This window comes from Stylophora pistillata, chromosome 8 (genome assembly GCF_964205215.1).
Source record: "Stylophora pistillata chromosome 8, jaStyPist1.2, whole genome shotgun sequence".
In the NCBI taxonomy this organism is placed as follows: domain Eukaryota; kingdom Metazoa; phylum Cnidaria; class Anthozoa; order Scleractinia; family Pocilloporidae; genus Stylophora; species Stylophora pistillata.
Window position 1 is genome coordinate 11,869,691 of NC_142526.1, and position 25,412 is coordinate 11,895,102.

The window sequence follows — 25,412 nt, forward strand, 5'->3', positions numbered from 1 at the left end:
ATTACAGAAAAAGCTTTAGCTACAATGGCGCCACATTATGGAACAGTTTACCACGCGATATAAGGAACACAGAGTCTCTGGGGTTATTTAAACGTAAGATCAATGACATTCTTTAACGGGAGGGACGATGCCATTCGACGCAGGATTGCGGTAGACTCCGGAAAAACTTGAAATCGATCGTGACTTATGGCTGACAATAGCATTCAATCAAATGCGACAAAGCAAAGCCATGTAACAAAAAATAAACTTCAGGGTGAGATGACTTAAGAGAATCAACGGATCCCCATAGAAACGTCGATGAAGCAAGAGCCGTAGAATCTATGCCTCTCGAACTTTCAAATCCTCCTGAATTGATTATACACTCAAGTCAATTAAAAATAGAAAAGTCTCTTGCGCTGTCAATGTCCCTATGCATATCATTAGTAATTGTTTTGAAATCATGATCATCGCTAAACTATTAACTCGGATAGTAAAACTTGTCTATCGCAAAAGGCATATTTCCCAGTCAACTATTAATTTAAAGACTACCTATTTATAAAACTGACGATGCTGAATCTTTCTCGAATTATAGAACAATTTCCTTATTACCAAATTTTTTCTAAAATTTTCGAGAAAGTCATTTACGACTGCTTATTTAATTTATAGAAACCCTAGCAATCCTGTATTCTCTTCCGTTCGGCTTTCGTAAAAATAACTGCACTAATCTTGCATTTAATTTACCCACCTAACATACAAGTTCAAGTTCAAGTCGAGTTTATTGTTCATTTACACTTAGCATTTGTGAGAACAATCTCACCAGCTAGTTTGCAGGTATAACAGAAAGAAAAGTAAAAAACAATTAAGATAATGCCATCTACAGTAACTAACATGCCAAAAGGTTATAATTAAGGCTTAAAACTATTTACACAAGACTAGACATATCATTTCATTTAAATGAGGGAAGCTAAAACTATCAATATCAAATTTCAAACCATAACAAGCCTAGTTTTCTAGTGGTATTTTCAGAAATTAAACCTTTGAGGAACAAATTGCTTTTACATGAGTCTGGTATAAATTCCATAGTTTTGGTAGCCGTAGCACAAGTAAAAGTAAGAAGAATTAAATTAAGATAATGCAAGATCGAATAGTTCTATATGAGTCAGGTAGTAATTTCTATAGTTTTGGAAGGTATAGCACAGAAGTAAAAGAAAAAAAAACTAAACTGAGATAAAACCATCCACAGTATCTAAGATGATAAAAGATTAAATTAAAATTTCAAACTATTTACATAAAACTGGGTATATCTTTTCACAAAATGAGGATAGCTAAAACTAATTGAAGATACTAGGTGAAAAGTATGACGATATATCAAACCTGACAAGTCTAGTTTCCCTAATGGTATTTTTAAAAACCTTCAAAGATAATGATCGAATACTTCTATATGAGAATTGCATCTTCCATCGACCGTAACGAGATTACTATGGGTACATTTTTAGACTTTTCTGAGTAATTTGACACTGAATCATGAGATCTTTTCTTTCAAGCTTAAGCATTATGGCATTAGAGCAACCATTCTTCAAAGGGTAAAAAGTCATTTTTTTTCCAACGAAGGCATTTTGTTCAGTACTTATCCGCATCTTAATCTTATCAGACTGTTAAATGTGGCGTACACCTAGGATTCATCTCAGGACCACTTTTCTTTTTGCCCTACATCAACGATCTACCTAATTTTTCTCACCTGGCTAAAGCGATATTAGTCGCTAATGATACTTCTCAATGAAGCCCCTTGAAATAATGTGCATCTGGTAAAAATTTTTGGGTATTTCTAGATGAATACCTTTCTTGAAACCCGAAAGATGTCCAAGTCCACTGGAATTTTGGAACTCTCGGCCTTTTGATATTACTAGTTCTGAGTCTCTTCTGCCTCTTTCGGGAAAAAATGCTTACTTTATGAAAAAAAACAATACTATCAATTCTCTTCATAACTAGGACTACCAGTCATTTACGCTTTTACAAGTGATGTAATGTAATATTATATTCAATGTAATTAAATGTAATTTAGTTTTATTTTTCTCGGTCCCGTGGAAGGTTCCTTGTAAAAGCCTTGTGGGTTCTAGCTGTCTGCCATCCAAATGTACCACTTATTATGATCGTATTATTCCATAGGAAATTCATGACGTGATTACCTGATTCCTCAAGCAAGATTGAAATAACAATTAGGATCTTTAACCCGCTTCACCCTAACAATCCACACCGTTCTCTTTAAATTTTCTCTGAATACATCAATCAGGGCACTTAGTAAAAACATGTCGATAGGAAAAAATTTTCCTTCCCTTGAAACTCTGAACAATGGAATCGAGATTGGTATTCACTCATTCATTCCTGCCTGGCTGTACAAAGGATGACGACAAATGGGGCAGCTGCGACTGCAAATTTAAAGGAAATATTTCAGGTGAACTCGAGAAAAACTGGTGTAGGATTGTCACAGTAACATCTAGTCTACTTAGAAATTAAGTCTATCAAAGTTTACCTATTGAATGATATTGCATTGGATTCAAGGGGACTCCATCACACGCTTAGAGCGTCTTGTAACCAAAATTAAAATAATCTCTGGAGCTAATAAAAGCTAATGGAACAGAGAAGAACAATCAGGGAATTGCCGGGACTTATTCCTAGATTTAGACGGGAAAGGAAGGCTGTTTCTCTGAACGTCTGTACTGGGGATTCTGAAAGTGGTTTCCTATCTCTTCCGAAGTTATTTAATCGAAAAAACAACCACTGTTCGTAAATGTATCACTTTTACTCACTGGCGACCAAGGCTCCGTATGAGGAGATGGAGGTTTTTCGTTTTACATGCAACTGAAACTACTCATTTTTTTTCACACACTCATAGCTCGAGCAGGTCCGCACACACCCAATACAGAATTACATGAATACCGAAAAATTTTCAGCCCACCAGTGGAGCATTCCCCCATCTGTAAGTCTACTTGCAAAATTTGCCATAACGATATTTTATGCATACTTACACGCCGTTCTGTATCATAGCAATAGCACACTCTCGGTGAACTTTGTGGGAGCATGGCAGGATCTGACAACCGCTGAACGCGTCCTGGAAATAGAGAATCGATCAACGAAATGATGTAATCAACTTTTACTGTCCTGGAATATTTTTCGCCCGTTTTTCACCAATTGCCCGAGTATTTAAGTAATGAGATCGAAAGAGTACAGAAAAGGGCGTTAAGTATTATCTTACCAGATTGTTGTTACAGTCTAAGCTTGAGTAACTATAATTTAGACACTTTGCAGTCTCGGCGCGAGGAACAGTGTTCTAAACTGTTTGATGCAATCTCTAATGACCACAAACTATCTCACTTACTTCCTACCAATCATGAAAACCATTATAACCTAAGGAGAATTAGAAAGTACGACCTCCCTAGCGTGCGCACCGAGCGTTTTCAGAGGTCCTTCATCCCAAGCATGTGCCGACTAGCAAACAACAATATGTGAATATTCGACTGATCAAGCCTGCCTAGTATTACTTGATCTTAGTGATATTTTATTTTTTTATAGTTTCTGATACAATTGTAATTATTTATTACAGATAGATAGATAGATAAATCGTTTATTAAAAAGAAACACCTCGCAGTCCGAAGACTGAATTACGTGTATAATAGACAAGAAACAAAATTCATAGTTAAAATAGTTTGAAAATCTTAATAATAAAAATATACAAATCTAATAAAAACGTTTCACTTAGGATGATCTTGTGTTAAGAAAATATACATAAACAATAAAAGATTTTTTCAGACGATCAGTCTTGCACACTGGCACGTTAAACTTCCTATTGTTGCGCAGCTGCCTGTGGTGCTCAGCTTTAGGTGGGAGCAGACCTGCGAGCTTGTGATTAATGTCAAGAACAATGTCATTAAAAAGATCAAACGATAGAGATGCTCTCCTGTCGTAAAGAGAGGAGATGCCTGCCTCTTTGAGCGCGCTGTTGTAGCTTGCATAAGGAAAGATAATGCGCAAGGCGCGCTTCTCAATACGTTCCAGCTCTTCGGATAAATAGAACGGAAGGCTGGAGTGAAATACTTGACATGCGTATTCTAAAGCCGATCTTATGGTACTACAGTAAAATAAAACAAGATCACTCGCACAGATACCAGCACGTTTGAGTTGACTCAGGAGGTACAATACTCTTGTATGTATCTATTATAACATAGTATATCATTGTAAAATATTATGCATTTCAGCCCCTCCGGGCTGCGATGTAATATATTTTTTTAAACTATTAAACCTTAAACCTATTAAACCTAAAATATTGAAATTTGGATATACAGAGTTATCTAATTGCGCAGCTTCCAGATTTCAACTCAAGAAATGCGAGCACCTGACGTCACTGTAAGTGATAGGTGAATAAAACCAAATTGAGTGCTACGTGTTAATTGCCTCCGTTAAAGGGCAACATCGATATCGTTTTGGAGATAATTCTCCCATTCCCTACTCTTAGTCAGCTTTAATGAGTAAACTACGTAACTACCTCCAAACAGATGCAGCACTCGTCATGTCCTGAATTTTCTCGGCAGGAATGTTTGCCTTCCAGCCGTTTGTCCAGACAGACGTTACACACGTCACAGTGGAAGGAGCGGTCCTTGTAGATACTGAACAGAAAATAGAAGCATCACTTTGCAGGTATTTACTCGAGTACAACATGATTTTTGGGAAAAGAAACTTTTAACTCCTTCTGAAAAACGCTGTATTTCTACTCGTTTAGCTGGAATAATTATTGAAAAGGAAACTTGATACTCATAAGGAAACCTATAATTCTTTACCCTCGCCTCTAAGATGGCGCTAGGATTCTTCTTTCCTACTGTAACACAAGTCAATAACTCCCTGACTAGGTACTGAGGCAGGCCAATAATTCCCTGCGCCTTATTCCAATAATACAATTTCTTCAATAATGTTGTTTCACCTACCGGCAGATACCGCATTTTGTGCAGTGATAAGGAGCTTTATCTTCGCCTGTAAAGTGTTTACATACAGAGCAGAAATATGCTGAAAACCTTGTTTTGCATCTGACACAGGTGTGGGCGTCCTGGTTGATCTTAAAACATCAAACATTCGAAGTTAACTCGCTTATGACCTAAGTGTAACAGCTCTTCGTCCACTTTTTTAAAATTTCAAGTCAAAATCATGTCTATTTACCTCTTGTTGATGGCTACAAATAGAGCACTCGACATAACACGCCTCTCTTGCTTTCGAATTGTCATTTGGACACCCTGAGTTATTGTGGCAACGATGGCAAGGAAAGAACCTTCCGCAGCATGGGAACTTGACACGGCAGAGCCGCTGATAATGCTCACACAGCCATTGTTGACCCTCAGTAACAGCCGAGTCTTGCGAAGGTGTTTCTCCTCCATCTCCCGTCGCGTTCCCTTCAACTCTTTCACTGCTGTGTTCCCTTTCCCTCATTTCCCTCGCTTCCTTTTCTTTTCTTTCACGTACCTGTTGTTCTTTCCTTGCCCGCTCTTCTTTTCTTTTTTGCTCAGTTTCTTTCAACGCTTTCTCTCTTTCTTGTCTTTCTTTCAACGTTCTTTCGACAAGCGAGCAAGCTTCAGCCACACGTCGCTCGAGTACAGCCAAGGATTCGTCAGCAAACGTATTTGAATTACTGTTAAACAGACCAAGACTAGCATCTACACTTTCCCGGTCCGAAAAAATTCTCGGAGCGTCATCTTCTCTTTCAAACTGCGATCGGAACGTCGGCCTTTCGGCGAGTACATGTACATCCGCGGAGATATTTGGCACAGTTCTTGCTTGTACGTTATCATTGGTGAACTCTTTGACTGTCAACGGGAAATTTGCTTTAGATTTTGATTTAGATTTTGCTTCAGATCCATCTTCCAGGAAACTTGAAGTTTGAGGCAGTTGTAAGGTCTTCGCTGGAACAACTTTGGGCATCAGGACTAAGTTTAGGGATGGCTCTTGAGGCTGATACCCATCAGGACTTAAGTATGCTTGTGGAAGAGATCCCGTGGTGCTAGTGAAGGCAGAATGATCTCCGGCTGTAAAAGTTGTGACATCAGGACATCCAGGATATGTCGATGAACTTGGCGGAGTAGGGTAGCACACCTCAGGCATATACCCAGATCTGTTGTACTCAGAGTGGATACCTGAGGGTTCTTCTAAATCTTCATATGGGCCACAAATATCCCATTGCTTGTCAGATGCATTGTACTCATAAGAATGGCGTTCGAGAAAACTGGGATCTATTCCGATATGATTTTTTCCACATTCATCTTCACTAGGATCCCTTTGTGAACCGTGACCTGACGAAAGATTGCTTCGGCGTCCACCTTTTAAACCACGATATCTTTCTGATTTCGAATTACTCTCAAGCAAATCTCCTTGTGGCTTTGGAGGGGCAACAGCTTGAGCATTCCAATCTTTGTCAACATCACATGCTCCATTCGTGGCGAGTGCATCGGGGTTATCACCGCCGTCTGCAACCACATCTCCTCCATGAAAAGAAACTTGAAGAGCGTCACTCCGTCCATCACAGGCCACATTTTGTGTTTCCAGTATCTTCTGCGAAGTGCTGATTCCTCTGTTCTTATCCTTTTGGGACACTTTTTCAAGGCGATCATCGTGCTTGCCTCTACGGTTTTCTTGAACAGAGATTTCATCTTGTTCTTCTAATTCTTCGTTGCAGTCCCACTTGTTACTGTCCTCTCTAGAAGATGGAATATCAGGACTCACAACACCATCTGCTGCGTCACAAGAAAACTCTTGCTTGCTTCGGTCAGGGCACGACTTCAACTTACGAACCTCTTGAAAGTCCTCGCACAATAATAGCCTTGCAAGGCCGATATTACATTGCACTAAATCCGGGTGATCTGAACCGAAGTCAGAACTTGTCAAAGTACTTAATGCTTCTTCAAAGCAATTCTTTGATGACAAGTTTCGTTCCATCAGGAGAAATCTAACACCTTGCCTATAAAGAAACAATGCATATGTGGGGTGGTTTTTCCCCAGCGTTTCTCTGCAACTTGGTACAAAAACGTCAAGGAAGGATACAAAGTCTAAGTTTCCTTCTTTCAAGTAAAAATCAACTATATTCAATATCATTGCGAACAAGAAGTCCCAACTGAATTTTCCATAACAACCGAGGACGGCTTCAAAATCGAAAAGGAAAAGGGAAAATGAAGATATCACTGACGTAACAGAAAACGGAGAAGACAGTGATGACGATGATGATGATGATGATGATGGCGACGATGATAAAACCGGTGACAATGATGGTGATGATGACCCTGACCCTGATGATGACCCTGAACTTGATGATGAAGAGGACGATTTTGAGGAAGGCGAGAGTGGTGGTGATGATGATTTAGGATAAAGAGAAGGGAAAATCAAGCGCTCGGCCATTTTCTTTGCACAAGCCACCTCTCCAGCCATTTGATAAGCCAGACACATTTTGGACGATATAAATTTCGAGAATATTCCATCTCTATTGTTCATCTTCTCAGCAAGTAAATCCAATCTGTTCAGCTCCATAAGTGCTTTCACAGGCTCTTTGATCTCCAAGAGTAACTCAGCTCGATTGTAGTGTATGGCAGCTACCAAATGAAGGGGAAGATTGGGGTCTTTGACTTTCAAAAGGAGACAGTCATGCAACTTCACTGCAGCTGGGTAGTTGTTCTGAAACTGGTAAACTAAACTTAAGTTGGTTTGTATAGTAACAATGTTTGTTTCCAGCGAGTTAGCTTTGTTTTTGTTTTTAAATGTTTCAAAAATCTCCAGCGCACATTCTAGATAATCCTTAGCCTTGTCCACGACTCTCGTAATCAGATAAACACAGCCTATATTAGTCTTGGCTACTGCTATTAAGATATCGATAGCTTGTGTTTTGTGTTTAGGACCTGGCGTAGTATCAGATGTGAAAAGAGAATCACAGCGCTGAAATAAGTCTATAGCTATTTTATATTTATGCAACTTGAGTGCAACAGCTCCTAAGACAATAGTATAGCTGGCATAAAAATAATCATTCTTATCTGCGATCGGCTCAGGGTCCGACAAAACCGCGCCAAAGAAAGGAGGAGCGGAGCTTTGACTCAAACACATCTCTCTACCTCGATCCACTTGCTCCTTCTCGTAATCAGTTGGGTTTTCGAAGCTAACTGGATTTAGTTTCAGGAAAATCTCATACGCAGCTTGCAAAGAATCTGTGGCTATCTCCACTCTGCCTTGCTGGAACTGATCCATCGTTTCTTTAAAGTGTTCAAATGTGCTGCGTGTGGCCGACTGATTATCATCACATTCCAATTCCTTCTTAGGATGGGGTCCTGAACAAACGTTTTCTGGGATCTTGGGGTCTGCTCGGTCCATCTTTCCATGTCAAATTTATCACTCCTGAAAATAAGGTAAATCTCAAAACCACATCCACAAATTTTTAATAATAAAGTTGAATGGCACTCTAAGTCATGGTTTAAGTCAACTCTCTCGCAAGTGTTTCTTGCGTTCTTGCCGAGGTCCTACAGCAGGCTGGTCCATAGTCTTTGATGACTGTCCAATGGGACCATGCGATATTATGAAAAGTTTAAGAAAAAATAATAAAGTTTGAAACAAAAAGAGTAGTTCTAATATGATCTTGGTGGTTCCAACAGCATTGTTTTACTAATTTAGTCATACATAAACGGGACAAACAGCGATCGTCCAAAAATTAGCAATGCTGGCTTATGTGACAATTCACTGATCGGTGGACCATTATATTACATGCAGAGGTTGCTATTATCTCACAAACCAATGCAAGCAAAAGAACATTGAATAGCTCTGAATAAAATTCCCGTCTTAGATTCACCTAACTTTGTGTCCAAGTTCTAAACTTGAATCGATTAATAGTTACTGTAAAGTGCTACGGAGACCAAATTTAGCGTTTGTCAGATTTTTCACTTTTTAGAATCCTTATCGGCTACTTACCACCCCCACGAAATTTGGAATGAAAATTCGAAGTGGGCGTCTTTTTGTTTTAGACTTGTTTTCCTCGATTCAACGTCCGCCATTACTCAAACTGCGAAATGGCTGTGCGTTAGTCTGTGACGTCATATTATCCCCTAAACTTTTGCGCAAGCTTTAAACCAAGAAATGGACGGAGATTGTTGTACTTGAACAATTCTAGGAGAGTCTAATCGTCGTTTTGAGGCCGGAAATGGAACCCTAGCGTCGTGTTATGCAGGATTGAGCAATTTGTCTTTAATGTGAATACTGAAATATCGCTACACAGGCCAAACGAAATAGTTACGAAAGTTAATGGATGGCATTCAACAAGAGCAACTTTGGCTCTTATTAATCATTATTTTGCGCAGGCACAGACAATGCAGGAATAATATCTTTCGAAAAAGAAAGCAATTTTGGGTTCGTGATATCTATCGACGTCGAGCAGCCAAGGAAGAGTATGCTAACCTCGTCAGCGAACTACGACTTGGTGATCGTGAATCGTACTTTCGGTAGATTCACTTCGAGTATTTTAACTTTTAATTTTGTAATTTTACCGTCAAGCTCACACGTTTAAATTTGTAACGGCTATTTGTGCATTTTGGAAAGATGGAATCGAGGATTGTGATTGGTTTATTCTTCCGCTTCCGACTCCGACCATGCAGTTTTCACCAGATCGTAAGCGACGGAGTCATAGGCAGAGTTGGTGTTCTGCTTCCGACTCCGTCGGTTTGATTTTCACCAGATCGTATCGCTCCACGCTTCTGATTACGACTCCGACTACAACTCCGTCGCAAGTGAAAACCAGCCTTTAAGTAAACAACGATCTAAGCATGATGAATTTTACCGCGTGGGCTTTGTACACATAAGAAATTCGTACGTTTTTCGCTTATAACAGCAAGTCAAAAACTGTTTTGAATAAATCTGTCGTACCGAAATAACTCTTGGCCATTTTAGTCTTGCTTCCTATTTATAGATTCCATGGAACTTGAGATCTTTTCACTCAAGGTCAAATTCGCATATTCCATTTTGAAATATGATCCACATGCCCATTTGCATACATGCGAAAATATTTAGCGATTTTTATCTTTCATCTTGATTTTTTAGTTAAAACGTAACATGCACCTATAGCTTTTTTCGTCGGAAATAAGTCCTTTAATTAGTCTTCTTTCACTGGAGCTCGTTTTTTGGAAAACATTATTTTTGGAAATTTACTGCGCATTGTGTTTGCTTTCTTGGTTTTTCCTAAATTTTGATTTTTCACAGACACGCGTTACATCGAAGTGTCAATAGGTTTTATCTATACCGAATGAATTTTTGGTTAGAAATTTTTAATATATGTAAAGAAATTTTATTGCAAAATTTTCACTCATTGGGAGCTCCGCTTTTAGGCATGGCTAAATCTATTTATTAAAAAGCGGATCATTAGATAATGCAATTCAAGACTTTATTGGCTTAGCCATTATGGTATGTGAGCCAATATACCATAATCTACACATATGGTAAGCGCACGCGTCAACTTAAAATTAAAAGGGAGTTGAAAAATGTCTAATTTAAAGATTTGCCTAATATCTTGGGGGCGTTTTTAATAAAACAATTATTCCACTCGCGCTTGTTGGATATGAGATGGTTATAGCCAACTTGGCGCTATGCGCCTCGTTGGCTATCTATCATCATCTCATATCCAACGCGCGCTCGTGGAATAATTGTTAAATATTATGATGTCACAATGGGGAAAGACGCTGAAAATTATCGTTGGCTCAGTAGTTGTAGTTTGAGCAATGGCGGACGAAATTTAGTGAGTTTTAATCAAAATTTTTTCGGACTTTTCTTGCCGCGATAGGTCTGAATTGTGTTTTTTCTTTTTATTTAGGATCTAAGCTTAAATCGTCGGCATAAAAAATTTGTGTTGAAGAACATCAATTTTCGTCTCAGTAGCACTTTAACTTCCCGTATTTTTGTAGCGTTAAGCTATCAAAAATCCTTTCAGCAGTCAACTTGAATGTGAATGAGGGCAGGGTCGCACTGAAACAAATTAAAATGTTTTCCAATTTTTCGTAAACCAAAAATTCTCACTTTTCAAATTTTGGGGGCGGTCCCATTAAACTATTATCCATCGACCTGATCTATTCATACGTAAATCACATAGCCATTTTGCTCTAAAAACAGATAGAAAAAAAATATCGCCCGAATTGTTGCGGAAGAACTGATCCTTTTTTCCTGCGGATCAATTTTTTAGTTTTGGTTGACTCTTTCGCTACTTGTGTTGGCTTTGACATTTGCAACAGAAGGAAGATTTTTCGTTAAAGCCGTAATAATGTATCTGAATTGTTGCAAGTATAGCCTTGCCGGATCAACGTTACTATAAGTAGTGTCGGCCGACATGGCGATCGACATGGCGACCGACATGTCGACCGACATGTCGGTCGACAGTCGGTCGATAGTCGGTCGACAGTCGGTCGATAGTCGGTCGACAGTCGGTCGATAGTCGGTTGATAGTCGGTCGACATTCGGTCGATAGTCGGTCGATAGTCGGAAAATAGTCGGTCGACATGTCGGTCAATACGTCGACCGATATATGTCGGCCGATAGTCGGTCGACATATCGGTAGACAGTCGGGCGATATTTGACCGACACTTGGCTGACACTTGGCTGACACTCGGTCGACACTTGGCCGATGCTTCACCGATACTTCACTGACACTTAATAATATACCTGAAAGTTTATGCCTTCAAATCAAATTTTTATTCAAAAAATTCCAAAATTTGGAAGATGCCAAGGCAGGACATTGGGTTCTTTGAAGATTGGCGGAAATTTGGCGATTTACAAAAATTTGGCTTAGGAAGTTTTTCAAGTTAGTGGTAGCACTTATTTTACGCTAATAGCCCTTATCGCTTTTACGCCCACTGTACGAGAGCTCAGCGTACTTTGAAGTTTCGAAACGAGGCTATCGGGTCACACAGGTAAAACTTTCAAGTAAAATCAAAGCAAACGGCTACGTTTGGAGGCATTTTCATTCGTTTTCTTAAGGATACAGCGTGGTCTCGTCATGGTTAGACATTGTATTGCGTACGGGTGCAACAGTCTATTCAGTGAATCGGCAACTGACGAGATCCACAAGATTAGGATCGAAAACGCGGTCTTGCCAAACACGTTCAACTATCAAACTAGAGGTGAACAAAACGCACATTAAAAAACCTCTCAAATAAAGAAATTACAAACGACCAGATTAATTTACTGGCAAAAGGGCTCAAATTCACTCCAACACCCGCTACAAAACAAAAACAGATCAGTCAACAACTACTGTGTGACTTGGATTAGTTCGCAAGGAGAATGCGTCTGATTTACATATTCCGAGGGGAGGACAAAAAAACTCATCCCTGCCACGTCAAATCTACATGGATACCACCAATACAAAAAATCAGTAGCCCTTGAAAGCTATTTAGAAGAGGTTAAAAGTGACCTTTTATAAATAGAAATTACAAAGCCAAAAGATAATTTGCTTCCGGCCGAACGCAAGGCGCTCAGGGCCTTGAAACGTGACTCTGAGTTAAACCTCAAAAAGGCCGAAAAAGGATCAACAACCGTAGTCATGAACAAACGCGACAAAATTTTACCGTTCCTTTCCGAAATGACAGCCATTCTTTCAGTCTTCCTTTCGTGATACCAGGACAATTACCACTAAGAATTTAACCTTTTCCTCGGCAGAAAAAAACGCAGATTCCATAGTTGTATGGTCAGATATGGAGTGTTTCTGGTGTTTCTCGAGAAACTTTGACGCGATAGCCTCGTCCTGAAACTGTAACTCCGCGGACCCTTTGCATTGCAGACACAAACGCGATAAGGGCTATTGTTGAAAGAATTTTCACTTAAAACTACGGTGGCTCTCAAGGGCCATCCACCTACAAAAATTTTCATGACTTTATCGCGCGATAAGTTTTGCTAAGCCCATTGATTCAAAAAATTTGCAATTAACATTATCGCGCGATAGATAAACTTATCGCGCGATAGAACAACTTATCGCGCTATAGAACACTGTATCGCGCGATAGAACAACTTATCGCGCGATAGAACAACTTATCGCGCTATAGAACAACTTATCGCGCGATAGAACAATTTATCGCGCGATAGATAAATTATCGCGCGATGATTTTATTACTAGCTCCCATGGCCCCACGACCATTAGCACGTGGTCACATCCATAGCAAGATGTCGGACCAAGTTTCGAACGCGAGTAATAGAGTAGCAAAGCCATGACGTCACGTTTCCATGACAGCATTTTTCTCAGTTCTAAACAAACGCTGAGGTCTCGTTGTGTATGGCGCCATATTAATCATGACCTTATTTTCAATCTCTTCTTTGCTATCTTACTTCGAAGATGAAAAGAAATCTATCGCAAAAGGGGAGAACCACGTCAAATCTGATCATATAGAATGTTTTATGTATAATCAAGGCATTCTTAGAGGCAAAGTTCACGCTAGTATGAGATCAAAAGTCTACGAGGTTACGGTACGTAAGCTCTCTTGTATGTTTATGTTTATATTTTGTGAATCGGTTGGGAATCATTAGATCAATTATAAAAGCTACTCAATAGCTTTAATATCTAAATTATAGGCTCCGATGTATATGATATTGACTTCATAAAGTATAGCTCTTAGCGCCTCTAAAATAGGATCTGTTCGATGGCTGTTCGATTGGAGCGCTGAGAACGCCTGAGAGCTATTTACAACCAATAAAATCACTAAAAGAATAAAAATTTTTCTTCTTCTACTTTAGATATACGTAGATAGTAACTTGAATATCAAGTCGACAGAGTGTGAAAGTCCTAAGGGCGCTTTCAAGTGCAGTCATGCCGCAGCTGTGTTCATTTACGCCATACATCATGTTAGTCGTACGGACATCGAATGTCGATGGAACAAGCCAAAAAAGCCAACTTGCTCTGCAGTTCGGGACGTCACTGAGATGTTTCCTCCTCCGAAACAGTACTGCGCTCTATCGAGAGAACCTACGCAAGCAGATCGTTCATCCATTTACCGATCGTTATGTGAATATGGAAAGTTCACAGGACTATGGTGGATTCTGAGCCCTGAACCTGAACCGGTGACGTTACCAATGCTTACAATCGAAGAAATAATTTATTCTGATGGCTTCCTTCAAGCCCATGGAAAGGAAGATCAGCTCTCTTTTTTTAAGGAAAAATGCAAAATCCAAAGTAGTACTATACAAGAAATAGCAAAACTCACAGTGGGTCAAAGAGAGAATCCAGCATGGTCAATGCTTAGAAAGGGAAGACTCACAGCTAGTAATTTTGGTCCTGTCTTAGCAGCCAAGAGAGTTTCACAATCACTCTTGAAAAGACTCATGGGCGAGTATGATTTATCTGGAGTCAAAGCCATCACATGGGGAGTCAACAATGAAAAAGAAGCTGTGAATGCATTTGAGATGTCACAATGTTTAAAAGTTGAACCAACAGGAATTTGGTTTGAAGAGTCAGGTATTCTTGGTGCCACACCTGATGGTCTAGTTGATCAAAAAGGTATTTTGGAAGTAAAATGCCCATATACCTCTAGGAATTCAACCATAGAGGAAGTTATAGAATCAGAATCATTCTCTTTTGAGAAGCGAAAGGACAAAATTGAGCTTAAGAAGGATCACAAGTCTGGGTATTGGCATCAAATTCAAGGACAGCTCCATCTCACAAACAGAATGTATTGTTATTTTGTTGTGTGGACTGTCAAGGGCCACGTAACTTTGGTCATTCATAGAGACGAGGAATGGAAACCTAATCTTGATATTCTAAGAAACTTTTATTTCCATCATTACTACCCTAAAATGATTGAGGGGGAATTATTATAAGTGTGAATACATAAGAGGAGACATATACACTTGTACTCTTTATATTTATTCGACCTTATGTGGAAATGATAAATTAAAAAATAATGTTACTGTTCAACTCTGTAGAACAATTGAAAAGATTGAAAATTATTAACTGTTAATGATTCTCTTCTTCCCTTGTACAGTTAGGATTATATGAACTAAGAAAATAATCATAGAATATCATAGTTGTTAAAGTTATGAGGAATAACCTATATCTATCCATCTATCTCAATTGTTGGTAGACTACTTTTCCAAAATAGAGACAGAAACTAGAGTGATGCTTTCATGCCTATTGAAGTAAGAATCACACCCTAAGTAAAGAGCAAAAAGTAGAAAAAAAAGAATTGAAGAAATTGCCATAACTTATTGACTTTTTATTACTGTAACTATTGAATCTTTGTAGTCATCGAAAACATGACTTGAGCCTCTCTTGAGAATTTACTACTCAAAAATACATTTGTACAACCTTCCTTGATTAACGGAAACTGCAAATTAACAAGAGCAGCACAAAGTTGAAAAATTTTTTCAGAATAGCATCTTAGGTAAGAGGGAATAAAACTTAAAATCTTAAAATCCTTTAACCTGCCGTTAGCCCTCTCTACATGGATTCTGCATTTGGCAATCGACTTAGTTACTTTTATTTCATTTTCAGTAAATTTACCATTGTTTAAGAATGGGGGAATATTTACAGACACACCCCTCGGAACCATATCTTGGATTAGAAAGCCCTTGTCAGCAAGAACAAGATCTCCTGGATAAAGGTGTTTCAAAAAACCAGACATTTCCACTATAGCCTTATCTGAAGTTGATCCAGGGTAAAGGTTAGAAACATATGTTATGACCCCATTAGGTGCCACACCAACGAGTACTTTAAATGAATTCATACCTCTGTATGAAGAATAAGTTGCGCTTTGATGACTCATTAGGCCAGGGGTTGCAACTTCAATGTCTGTGCAATCTATTATGATCTTACAAGAACTGAACTGTGTAAATGATGACGGCAAACAAGTCTTATTTTTCTCCCTAGAAGGTACTGTTGACATCAAAAAAGTGAACAAAATCTCGTGCAAGAGATGAATAAATGTAATGACAAAATTAGATATAGTAGTTTCGCTGCATGAAAATAACTGAGCTATATGAAGGTTCGTGTAATTCTGTCTAATCTTCATTAAAGTTATGAATATCTGGTCTTCAAAACTTATTGATTCCACCTTCCAGCCATGAAAATATATTATTGAGTCTTTGAATCTTAAAGTATAAAGTACAACTACATCAAATACTTGCTTAGTTGGAAGACCGGTTTCCATGCGTATTACATCGTCACTTAACGTAGACACTGAGTATTTTTCTCTAAAATATTTTGACTTCTCTTCATGTTGTTGAAGGTCATTTCTCAGCTGCTTTACTTCTGCTTCAAGGATTATCTCCGAAGCAGTTAAATCGTTGAGTACGTCCCGTTCTTGATCTTCACTTTCGTTGCTCTGCAAGGCTTCTCTCATTTTTTCGATGTCGACTAATTCCTTGCCATCTGTACTTTTTTCCAATTTCTTCTTCTTCTTTGGTGGCGGTTTACTGCTAGAAGGGAAAAGTTTTCCTTCGTTGTGCTTAAAAAATCTCTGGCCCAAATACCTTCTCGCCATTTCTGAAATGGCAGCTGCAAACACGGCTGTGTTTGCTTGGTTCTCGATCTTCTCTCCTGTTGAAACATATAGAGATGTGGAATGTATTTAGATCAGAGTTGGATTTTGTTAGAAGTAAATCGAAACAAGCGTCAATCCAACAAGTACCATGTTTATTAGTCCGAAAGCCACAATACTTTAGTTTAGCTGCGATATTCTGGTTTTACAGTATATATGTAAGTTAAAATACAAACCTTAATAATCTTCTCCATCGATCATACTCAGATTTTTTCTTTTCTTTGCTCGGGAATGCAAAGAAGCGACAGCAATGACTCTCAGACTGGTGATTACATTCGGGTGCGAAACACTGAATCATTTCGCCTAATTCTCCAATATTTTAGATTCTGCAAGATATTATGGCCTTATCCTGCTACTTCCAGCATAACTTGAATGTACCACGAGCGTCAAACAAGGAGTTCAAAGTGTGCAAAACGGAGCTTCACATGACGCTTGCGTCCGCCATATTGGATAGAACAGTTTGTTTAGAACTGAAAAAAATGCGGTCATGACAACGTGACGTCATACTTTGCCACTCTATTGTCCAAGAAATAAAGACTTTTATTCTAGATTTTTGAGCAAGTGACGGTAACCTTTGGGTTACATTAAATTATATTTCTATGCTTCTACGCCTTATATTCATAAACAATCTTTCACCTTATACACCTTATATAGTTTAAAAACGTATCCCTACACCTTATATTCATAAACAATTTTTCAAATATAGAGCAATAAAGTCCCTCTCATATCTTTAACCCACTTACTAAGATACCATAGAAATATAATTTAATTTAATCCAAAGATTACCGTCTCTTGCTCAAAAATCTAGAATAAAAGTCTTTATTTCGTGGACAATTACTCACCTTCGAAACTTGGTCCGCCATCTTGCTATAGATGTGACTACGTGCTAATGGTCGTGGGGCTATGGGAGCTAGTAATAAAATTATCGCGCGATAATATTATCTATCGCGGGATAAGTTGTTCTATCGCGCGATAAGTTGTTCTATCGTGCGATAGAACACTCTATCGCGCGATAAGCTGTTCTATCGCGCGATAGAACACTCTATCGCGCGATAAGTTTTTCTATCGCGCGATAAGTAGTTCTATCGCGCGATAAGTTGTTCTATCGCGCGATAAGTTGTTCTATCGCGCGATAAGTTGTTCTATCGCGCGATAAGTTATTCTATCGCGCGATAAGTTGTTCTATCGCGCGATAAGTTGTTCTATCGCGCGATAAGTTGTTCTATCGCGCCATAAGTTTTTCTATCGCGCGATAAGTTGTTGTATCGCGCGATAAGTTGTTGTATCGCGCGATAAGTTGTTGTATCGCGCGATAAGTTGTTGTATTGCGCGATAAGTTGTTGTATCGCGCGATAAGTTGTTCTATCGCGCGATAAGTTGTTCTATCGCGCGATAAGTTGTTCTATCGCGCGATAAGTTGTTCTATCGCGCGATAAGTTGTTCTATCGCGCGATAAGTTGTTCTATCGCGCGATAAGTTGTTCTATCGCGCGATAAGTTGTTCTATCGCGCGATAAGTTGTTCTATCGCGCCATAAGTTTTTCTATCGCGCGATAAGTTGTTCTATCGCGCGATAAGTTGTTGTATCGCGCGATAAGTTGTTGTATCGCGCGATAAGTTGTTGTATTGCGCGATAAGTTGTTGTATCGCGCGATAAGTTGTTCTATCGCGCGATAAGTTGTTCTATCGCGCGATAAGTTGTTCTATCGCGCGATAAGTTGTTCTATCGCGCGATAAGTTGTTCTATCGCGCGATAGAACACTCTATCGCGCGATAAGTTGTTCTATCGCGCGATAAGTAGTTCTATCGCGCGATAAGTTGTTCTATCGCGCGATAATGTTGATTGCAAATTTTTTGAATGAATGGACTTAGCAAAACTTATCGCGCGATAAAGTCATGAAAATTTTTGTAGGTGAATGGCCCTTGAGAGCCACCGTATAAAACAGACAAAAGTTTTCGAGTGGTCACGAGGAAAATTTCATAAGTACAACAATCCGGTTTCCTGTGTTTTGCGGGTGACGACTTGAAGGGTTTGTGAAAAGTTGATTTTTCCCTCTTCACTAACACTCTTCCAAATTTAAACAAGTAATTCATTGTTATGAATCGCAGTATACATGAAACGTATCCCTTTATAACTTGAATCAAGTAACGATCGGCCGAGTAGCGGTCGACATGTTGAGTAGTGGTCGATAGTGTCGACCGACACTACCTACAGCAAACATGATCCGATTAGAAACTCTACTCTCTTGTCTACCTATGACAAAATAAAGTTATAAATAACCACTTGAGCATAACATAATGAAATGATCTAACGACTGACTGTAATCTAGGAAGGCATTGCTGTTGCTTAACGTCGCTCAGTGACTGTTCCAGACAGCTCACGCCATCCTACCAGCCAATTAGATTCACAACTAACGCTAAGCAGATCTTGGTCACCGTTATGTTGTACGCGCGTTATGCCGTCTGATCGATTTCACGTCAAGCTGACATTGGTTCTTTGTGATAGTTTTCCCTCTCTTCTGATTTGCATTTGTGATTAAGTAAGTTTTGGTTTCACCAGACTCAATCGAAACGCCCTTTAATTTTGTACATGGTTGACTCAAAATGATAGCGGATCACAAGTACTCAAGAAGAATGCACCTACAGTTAAGTTATTTCCAATAGAAAGCATAGTTATTAAGGACATTAAAGCTGGTTATGCATGGATCTTGGCTTTTAACGAGTGTCTGCATACTTGGCCGGAAGTTGTACGATCCGAGACGGCTGTAGAGACATGCAAAGCAAGGTATGCAATATGTCTCGACTTATAACGATTATCTGCCTACTTTGCCTCTTTTACTAAATCCGGAAGTTTTTCGAAAGGCGGCTTAAGGCAAATTCGTTGTCCATCGTCAGTTGGATCCTTGCTTTCTCCGAATTTACATGCATACAATATTAAAAAACAGATAGCTGATTTTCTCTCCATAAGTTTACCCATGTGAGCATCGGTAAACTTATGGATTGAACATTGTGTTACATTCACATTCCAAGCACCGACTACTGCACTTACAGGAAGTTAGACTATCAACAGTAATCACAAAAATTCAAAGCGCTAGGTTTGTTCCGCCTGCCCTAATCACGAGACTGCTGCAGGATAAACAAGATACAGTTCAGTTGCCCCATCTTCAAAATTTTCTAGAAGGCTGTTGCTTACGGAATTATCCTGCACGTCATCTGAATTATCATTCGGAAGATTCCAGCCTTACCTGTTAAAACTGGATTGAGCTGGTGTTCAGTTCAGAATAGGTTCTTGTTTAAGCAGGCCGATGTGGAGAGTTTGAGAAATTATTTCACATGATCGAAACCGTGGAAACCGAAACCATTGATAGAAGCATAATCTCTCCAAGGTCATAGGTTCAGTCTTTTTCAAAGAGACTAAGGATCAAAAGTAATTGACGGGAAATTTTTCATTATTATTATTGGGCAGAATGGCTTTGGTTCTCGCGATATTCACTTGCAATGGCGAAGATATTACAGATCTGTAATATAAACGGCGAAGCTTAAACAGATCTAAACAGGGAGGCTCTCTTTAGTCGACGAACTCGCGCTCTCCTACAAAGGGAATGCCGCATTAGCTCATTAACTTGTCGGAGCGGAGTTTAGAAACAAAAGGCCTCGTAAATTATTGTTAATCTATTCAAAGTTAATATATTTTTCTTGTCCATAAATAAGACTAGAAATAGTCATATTTCGCACTGAGCGAAGATTCTCGGTGTAGACAGGGTGATTATCCACTAAATAGGCCCCAAACACTTTAACAGTAAATCCTAGGCTTTCGTCGACAACTATCTCAAACTTAGGAATGAGATAGGGATCTAGCTCTTTCTTGAGGATAACAAGGTCCGACATCACTTTAGTAGTTAAAGCAAAATACATGCTTGTCGGGTCGTGTATCTTGTCTAGACTGAGCTAAGTACAACTTCCAAATACCGATTCCTTTGGTCCGTCTACACGATCCACAGCAAAAAACTGCACAGTTACGGCCTGGCATGGTATAATATAAATCTAACTAGTAAAAAATCTCTTAAAAACACTCTATTTGATAAAAATCTATGTAACACATCGCTTGTTGTCACTGGGGTGTGGGGAGTCACTCACGGACGAGCGGGGCAAGAAAAATGGTCCGAGATATGAGTGGTCAGCGGTGAAATAGCTTTAATAAAACACGAGGAGACAAATCATCTGCAGTTGTTGTATTAACTAATTGTGGTATCAATCCCGAAATGTTAACAATAAACTTCGCTAAATAACAAGTTAAGCAATTTTTCGAAAGCGTCGACTATACAAATATCTTTCACTACTCTAATAAGCAACGAAGGCATCGAGAAAGACATAAAAAAAAAAGGACATTTTTGTTTGGTAACTTGCTATGCGACGAAAGGAAAGTACCGTGACTTCGGTTGTCCAAGGCGTTAATCATAGCTGGCGTGCTTTTCACTTGATTTTTACAATCTCTACTTTTTTTTCCGGGAAATGAAAACTAGGGAACTCTGCAAATATTGAGTTCTCAATCTGAATTATTTTTGAGTTTTTTATAAGTTTGTATCCTCAGGCTAAGGTGAAAAACTTTCATAACAAAAATTCTACTCGCTGAAGTTCTCTTACTTCATATTATATATGAACAATCGCCTCCACCATGTGAAAATATGCAAGGAGGAAAACTCAGAGTTTCGAGAAACAACCAAATTGAGGCTAATGTGTTTACCATCCCTCAAATGTTCCTAATAAAAACCGCTCGTTTTAGGAGACCTTTTCTCAAAACAACCGTATGTTAAAATAATTATGTTTTCAGTTCAAAATTTTCCTTTCTCTTCACTTTAACAGATGCACTCGGGATGAAAAATAAACGTTTGAATCGAACAAAAATTAAATTTTTTTAATTCTGGAATGTTCTTCATATTGGCTCCATCACGTTACGATTTTGGACCAATGCCCTAACGGCAGGTGAAATGTTGTGTAAGCGTCTCTGCGAAAGGCACATGCAGACAACTTGCGTGGAAAAACTGGCCACAGCTATCGCAACCAAGCCAATCCGAATGGGGAGATTCATTCTTACAGGTTGTGGAGTTTTCCGGAGCGATTCAAAAATCATTCAGATCGAGAACTCAATTTCTGTAGAGTTCCCTAGCTTTCATTTCCCAAAAAAAAGTAGGGATTGCAAAAATCAAGTGAAAAGCACACCAGCTGTGATTAACGCCTTGGACAAACGAAGTCACGATACTTTCTTTTCGTCGCGTAGCAAGTTACTAAACAAATATATCATTTTTTGATACCTTTCCCGATGCCTTCGTTACCTATTGGAACAGTGAAAGATATTTGCATAGTCGACGCTTTTGAAAAATTACTTAGCTTCACTCCCGTGTTATTTAGCAAACTTTATTGTTAATATTTCGGGATTAGTATCACGATTATTTAATACAACAACTGCAAATTATTTGTCTCTACATGATGAATTAAAGCTATTTCACCGCTGACCACTCATATCTCGGACCATTTTTCTTGCCCCGCTAGTCGCCCGTGATGATAACCCGCGGTTGTGTGCGCCCTTGTGATCACGTGACCAAGTTAAAACCATAACAAAGAGAACCGTCTCTGATGTTCGCCGGGTCTCAGAACCATTCCCCTCTATTACTCTAATCTATCGTTTCTGATATCACACTTACGCGAGTATATTTCGGGCTGACTATTTCAAGCGTGGATTTGTAACGGCCATTTGCGTTCGATTTTTACTAAAGGCCATTACTTGTTCTTCTCTAGCTAAAACTCAGCGGATGTTTTCTGTTATTTCTCGCTTACAGTTCGATTGTCTCATAGAAAAATTACTCATATCGTAAATGAAGGACAATCAAAACGAAAGTTTTTTCCGAATCGACATGAGAAAAAAAATTAACGAATTAAGGCATACGAACAAATGCGCTATTTTAGGATTACAGTTTCCCTCCAGCCCTTTATGATAGTGCTATCCCTGGACTGGAATAGATCATCATTACACAGCTGTAGTTTTATGCAGCTGCCTAAAGATTCCTCCCCCGCATCTATGCAGTGGTCTTCTCAAAACCGCCGATGATAGAGACATCGAACTTAGAGCATTTCAACGTTTGCGAACAAATTTTACGTGAGACACTCACATGTATGTTTCTGTTATTTTTATCCTTACTGGGCGCACAACGCACAAAAATGGCGCGTGAATTGCGAACAGACATATGGGTTTTTCAGTCCAGAGAAAAACGATCACGCACGAAAACATCAAGTACAGGGTCAAAGGAAAACTTTCGCATTTAAGTCAAGCTTTAAGCGGGACTTTCCCTTTTAACAATCATATAACTAGACAATTCTTTCAGTTGCGCTGAGAGTTAAGATTTTTCAATAGAAAATTTCAAGGTCTGTCTTCTCAAATCATAATTGAAGCGAAAAATAAACAATGAGAAAATATTCGGCAAAGCCGGGAAAAACTCAAAACTCACCAAGGTCACCTGAGAAAATGCCGCTTATGTCGTGTATGCCAAAAGATTTTGTCCTCTGACGTTCTTGAAGGAGAGTTTACAACGAAACTCTGAGAAAAAACGGAATACAGATGCATTCACAATTAGAAACACACCAATATGCAAATTTGAAAGTAAATTAAAGACGGGAAAAACCCCAACTTATGACATAAGGCATGACGTCATGTTACTAACGCTGAGAGTCATATTTTATGGCAAGGTAGTCTTGAGATAAACTGAGTGTTCTGACTGGTTCTTACTTGTTCCTATTCAGCAGTTGCGCGGAAACGGTCATAAGCCGAGTAGTTTTGATCGGTAAAGCTAGCCTTTTTAACTAAATTAAACATAAGAAACACTTTCTCCAGCCGCACTTAGGAAAATTGGCCTTCAAATTGGTCCACAGACAGACAGACATCTATATTTATACAGGATAGCCCCTTCAGTGTAGTAAACACTGGTATCAACGGGGGTCCTGTAACCCACCCAGCCCACCCAAGGGGAGGACATCCATCACACAGTAATCTCGTGCGTGGGAAATTAACGTCTCCTGCCCCTAACCCTGCAGGAGACGGGACCTCCATTTATTCGTCCCTATCCGAGAAGACTAGAATATCTAACCAATTCTTGATGTTAAAGAAAGGAAGCATATTCTTCTCAGTTAATTTTAAGACCCTGAGTGTTGGTCCGGCCGGTATTGAACTCTCGACCTCCCGCACAGCAGTCCGGCGCTCTCCCAACTGAGCTAACCAGGCGGCGGTTAAACTAACCAGGCGGCGGTTAATCTTGCTGAACTCTGTTTTTTTATACACTCGTTAAAAACTGCTTAGTCATCATAACAGGAAACGGTGTTTCTAAGACCACATGCAAAGTACTTCGAATGGGGGTTTTCCGACCGAACTCTGTAAGTAACGTAAAAAGTGGATATGGTTTATGAGCATTTTTTGGCTCGTAAACGGGTGTAGATTTTGACTGCTGTAGTTTTATAATGGGTATGATTTAAAAAGAACCACAACAACGAATGAAAGAATCGTCCTTTCAACTCCAGAGAGGCAAAAAGGTGTCATTCGAGCTGAATTTTCGAATAAATCTTACCGATCCTTGACTTTCGATCTTATAACCGACACATACTAGCGAGTAGTTTATTGGGAATGACAGTTTTTCTTTTTTCTTTTTTTTTTTTTTTCTTTCAAGTTTTTCTTAATGTTAGACAAGGGTCTTCAGTTGTCTTTCAGAGACGGGAAAGTTTTATTATTAATTCCCTAAGTGCGGAAACCGTATGAGTTCTGAACACACGCATGGCAGTGCATTAGGCTGACTTAACCATGAGTGGAACCAAGGCGAGCCCACCGGCTAAGATTTGCTGAACCCTGTTATTGACTGCTTTTAAAAGATTGCTCGAGGAGTTCGGGAATTAGGTTACTGGAGGAGAAAAAGGTCAGAAAGAAAGCCGAAAGATAATAAAGATTAAAATGTTGGCAAGCTTCTTTCAGTATCATTTTGATGGTTTAACGAGGAAAATTTTTTCCAAACAGTCTTATGGTTTTGTCAGGCCATTTCTTCGTCAAAATCGTCTCTTGCTCGCTGTAATCCAACATGGAATTCAACCGTGAGAACCTGCTATTTATCATATTGACAGAGTAAATATTTTTAAGGTTCAAGTGTGGCTGAATAGACGTCATAGCCGAATGAAAATACAGTATCTTTTTCCTCCCAGTTAGCCCATTCGCAGCCAAACAAAACAAAATTACTACCGCGAATAAGACAACTCTGGAGGCCACCTTTTAACAAATAAATACAAAAATAAATCATAAGTGAATGTTTAGGCCCACCTATTTTCTTATAATTTTAATTATACAAAGTATTATTAATAAATATATCTTATCAGACGTTTCGTTTTATTGGATCGCTGAGTATTTTCATGAGTTCTGTCGTATTTTGACGAGCCCTACGACACACCAAAACGTCTCATAAGTTATTTATTATCCAATACGCCAAATTTTTGTTTCAGTGCGGGCGAATTTCGCGGATATTTATTTACGGGGAGCGCGTGACAGAAGTACGCGAAGCGGAACGGTATTAGCGCGTTGTTATGTTGCTGTTTCTATTTTCTTCAGTAAATAATGAAATTTCATCTTCTTCTTTATCTATTAAACTTGGATCAATATTCGCCGCCATTCCGACTCTTCGTCGTCAGAAAATGATTCAAATTGTCCGCCATTTTTTTTATTGTAACTTCAATCCAATTGCGAGAGAACCTGTCTAACCGGTTCTCTGGAGTACAAATACCGCGTGATATTTGTACTCGTCTTGGGCGTAATTTGTACTCTACGGAGTGTAGCTGGATA

At 39.0% G+C, this 25,412-nt stretch overlaps 3 protein-coding genes and 1 pseudogene across 6 annotated transcripts in view; 2 read left to right on the forward strand and 2 right to left on the reverse strand.

The window, feature by feature from the left end:
* LOC148724991 (uncharacterized) overlaps nt 1-25,412 on the forward strand; it is a 312,950-nt gene that overhangs the window by 133,621 nt on the left and 153,917 nt on the right. The gene's annotated exons all lie outside the window — the stretch shown is intronic.
* Nucleotides 737-23,199, reverse strand: LOC111330727 (uncharacterized). 3 transcript variants are annotated; one of them, XM_022935633.2, is made up of 6 exons: nt 23,050-23,199; nt 5,185-8,391; nt 4,956-5,083; nt 4,520-4,640; nt 3,006-3,088; nt 737-2,405 (listed from the first exon to the last, which is right to left on the reverse strand). In XM_022935633.2, exons 2-6 carry the CDS (start codon nt 8,365-8,367, stop codon nt 2,348-2,350), a joined length of 3,573 nt encoding a protein of 1,190 aa, XP_022791368.1. In that variant the 5' UTR covers nt 8,368-8,391; nt 23,050-23,199; the 3' UTR covers nt 737-2,347. The 3 variants fall into 3 exon arrangements, with proteins under 3 accessions (XP_022791368.1, XP_088587839.1, XP_022791370.1); XM_088731713.1 differs by having other exon boundaries at nt 23,059-23,192; XM_022935635.2 differs by lacking the exon at nt 23,050-23,199 and adding an exon at nt 19,792-20,480.
* On the forward strand, nt 13,214-16,047 carry LOC148724997 (uncharacterized). Its single transcript, XM_088731734.1, has 2 exons — nt 13,214-13,482; nt 13,750-16,047. Exons 1-2 carry the CDS (start codon nt 13,309-13,311, stop codon nt 14,827-14,829), a joined length of 1,254 nt encoding a protein of 417 aa, XP_088587860.1. The 5' UTR covers nt 13,214-13,308; the 3' UTR covers nt 14,830-16,047.
* On the reverse strand, nt 14,760-17,709 carry LOC148724998 (uncharacterized; annotated as a pseudogene). The gene is made up of 2 exons (XR_015991177.1): nt 16,724-17,709; nt 14,760-16,546 (listed from the first exon to the last, which is right to left on the reverse strand). The product of XR_015991177.1 is annotated as an uncharacterized LOC148724998 (transcript).

Bases quoted from the DNA above. Each gene is read 5' to 3' on its own strand.
- LOC111330727 (XM_022935633.2), bottom strand. From the start codon at position 8,367: ATGGACCGAGCAGACCCCAAGATCCCAGAAAACGTTTGTTCAGGACCC. The intron at 5,084-5,184 runs GTAAATAGACAT...TGATGTTTTAAG, and splicing joins TTTGTAGCCATCAACAAGAG to ATCAACCAGGACGCCCACAC. The intron at 3,089-4,519 runs GTAGTTACGTAG...CTCTATTTCCAG, and splicing joins AGTGCTGCATCTGTTTGGAG to GACGCGTTCAGCGGTTGTCA.
- LOC148724997 (XM_088731734.1), top strand. From the start codon at position 13,309: ATGACCTTATTTTCAATCTCTTCTTTGCTATCTTACTTCGAAGATGAA. The intron at 13,483-13,749 runs GTACGTAAGCTC...CTTCTACTTTAG, and splicing joins CAAAAGTCTACGAGGTTACG to ATATACGTAGATAGTAACTT.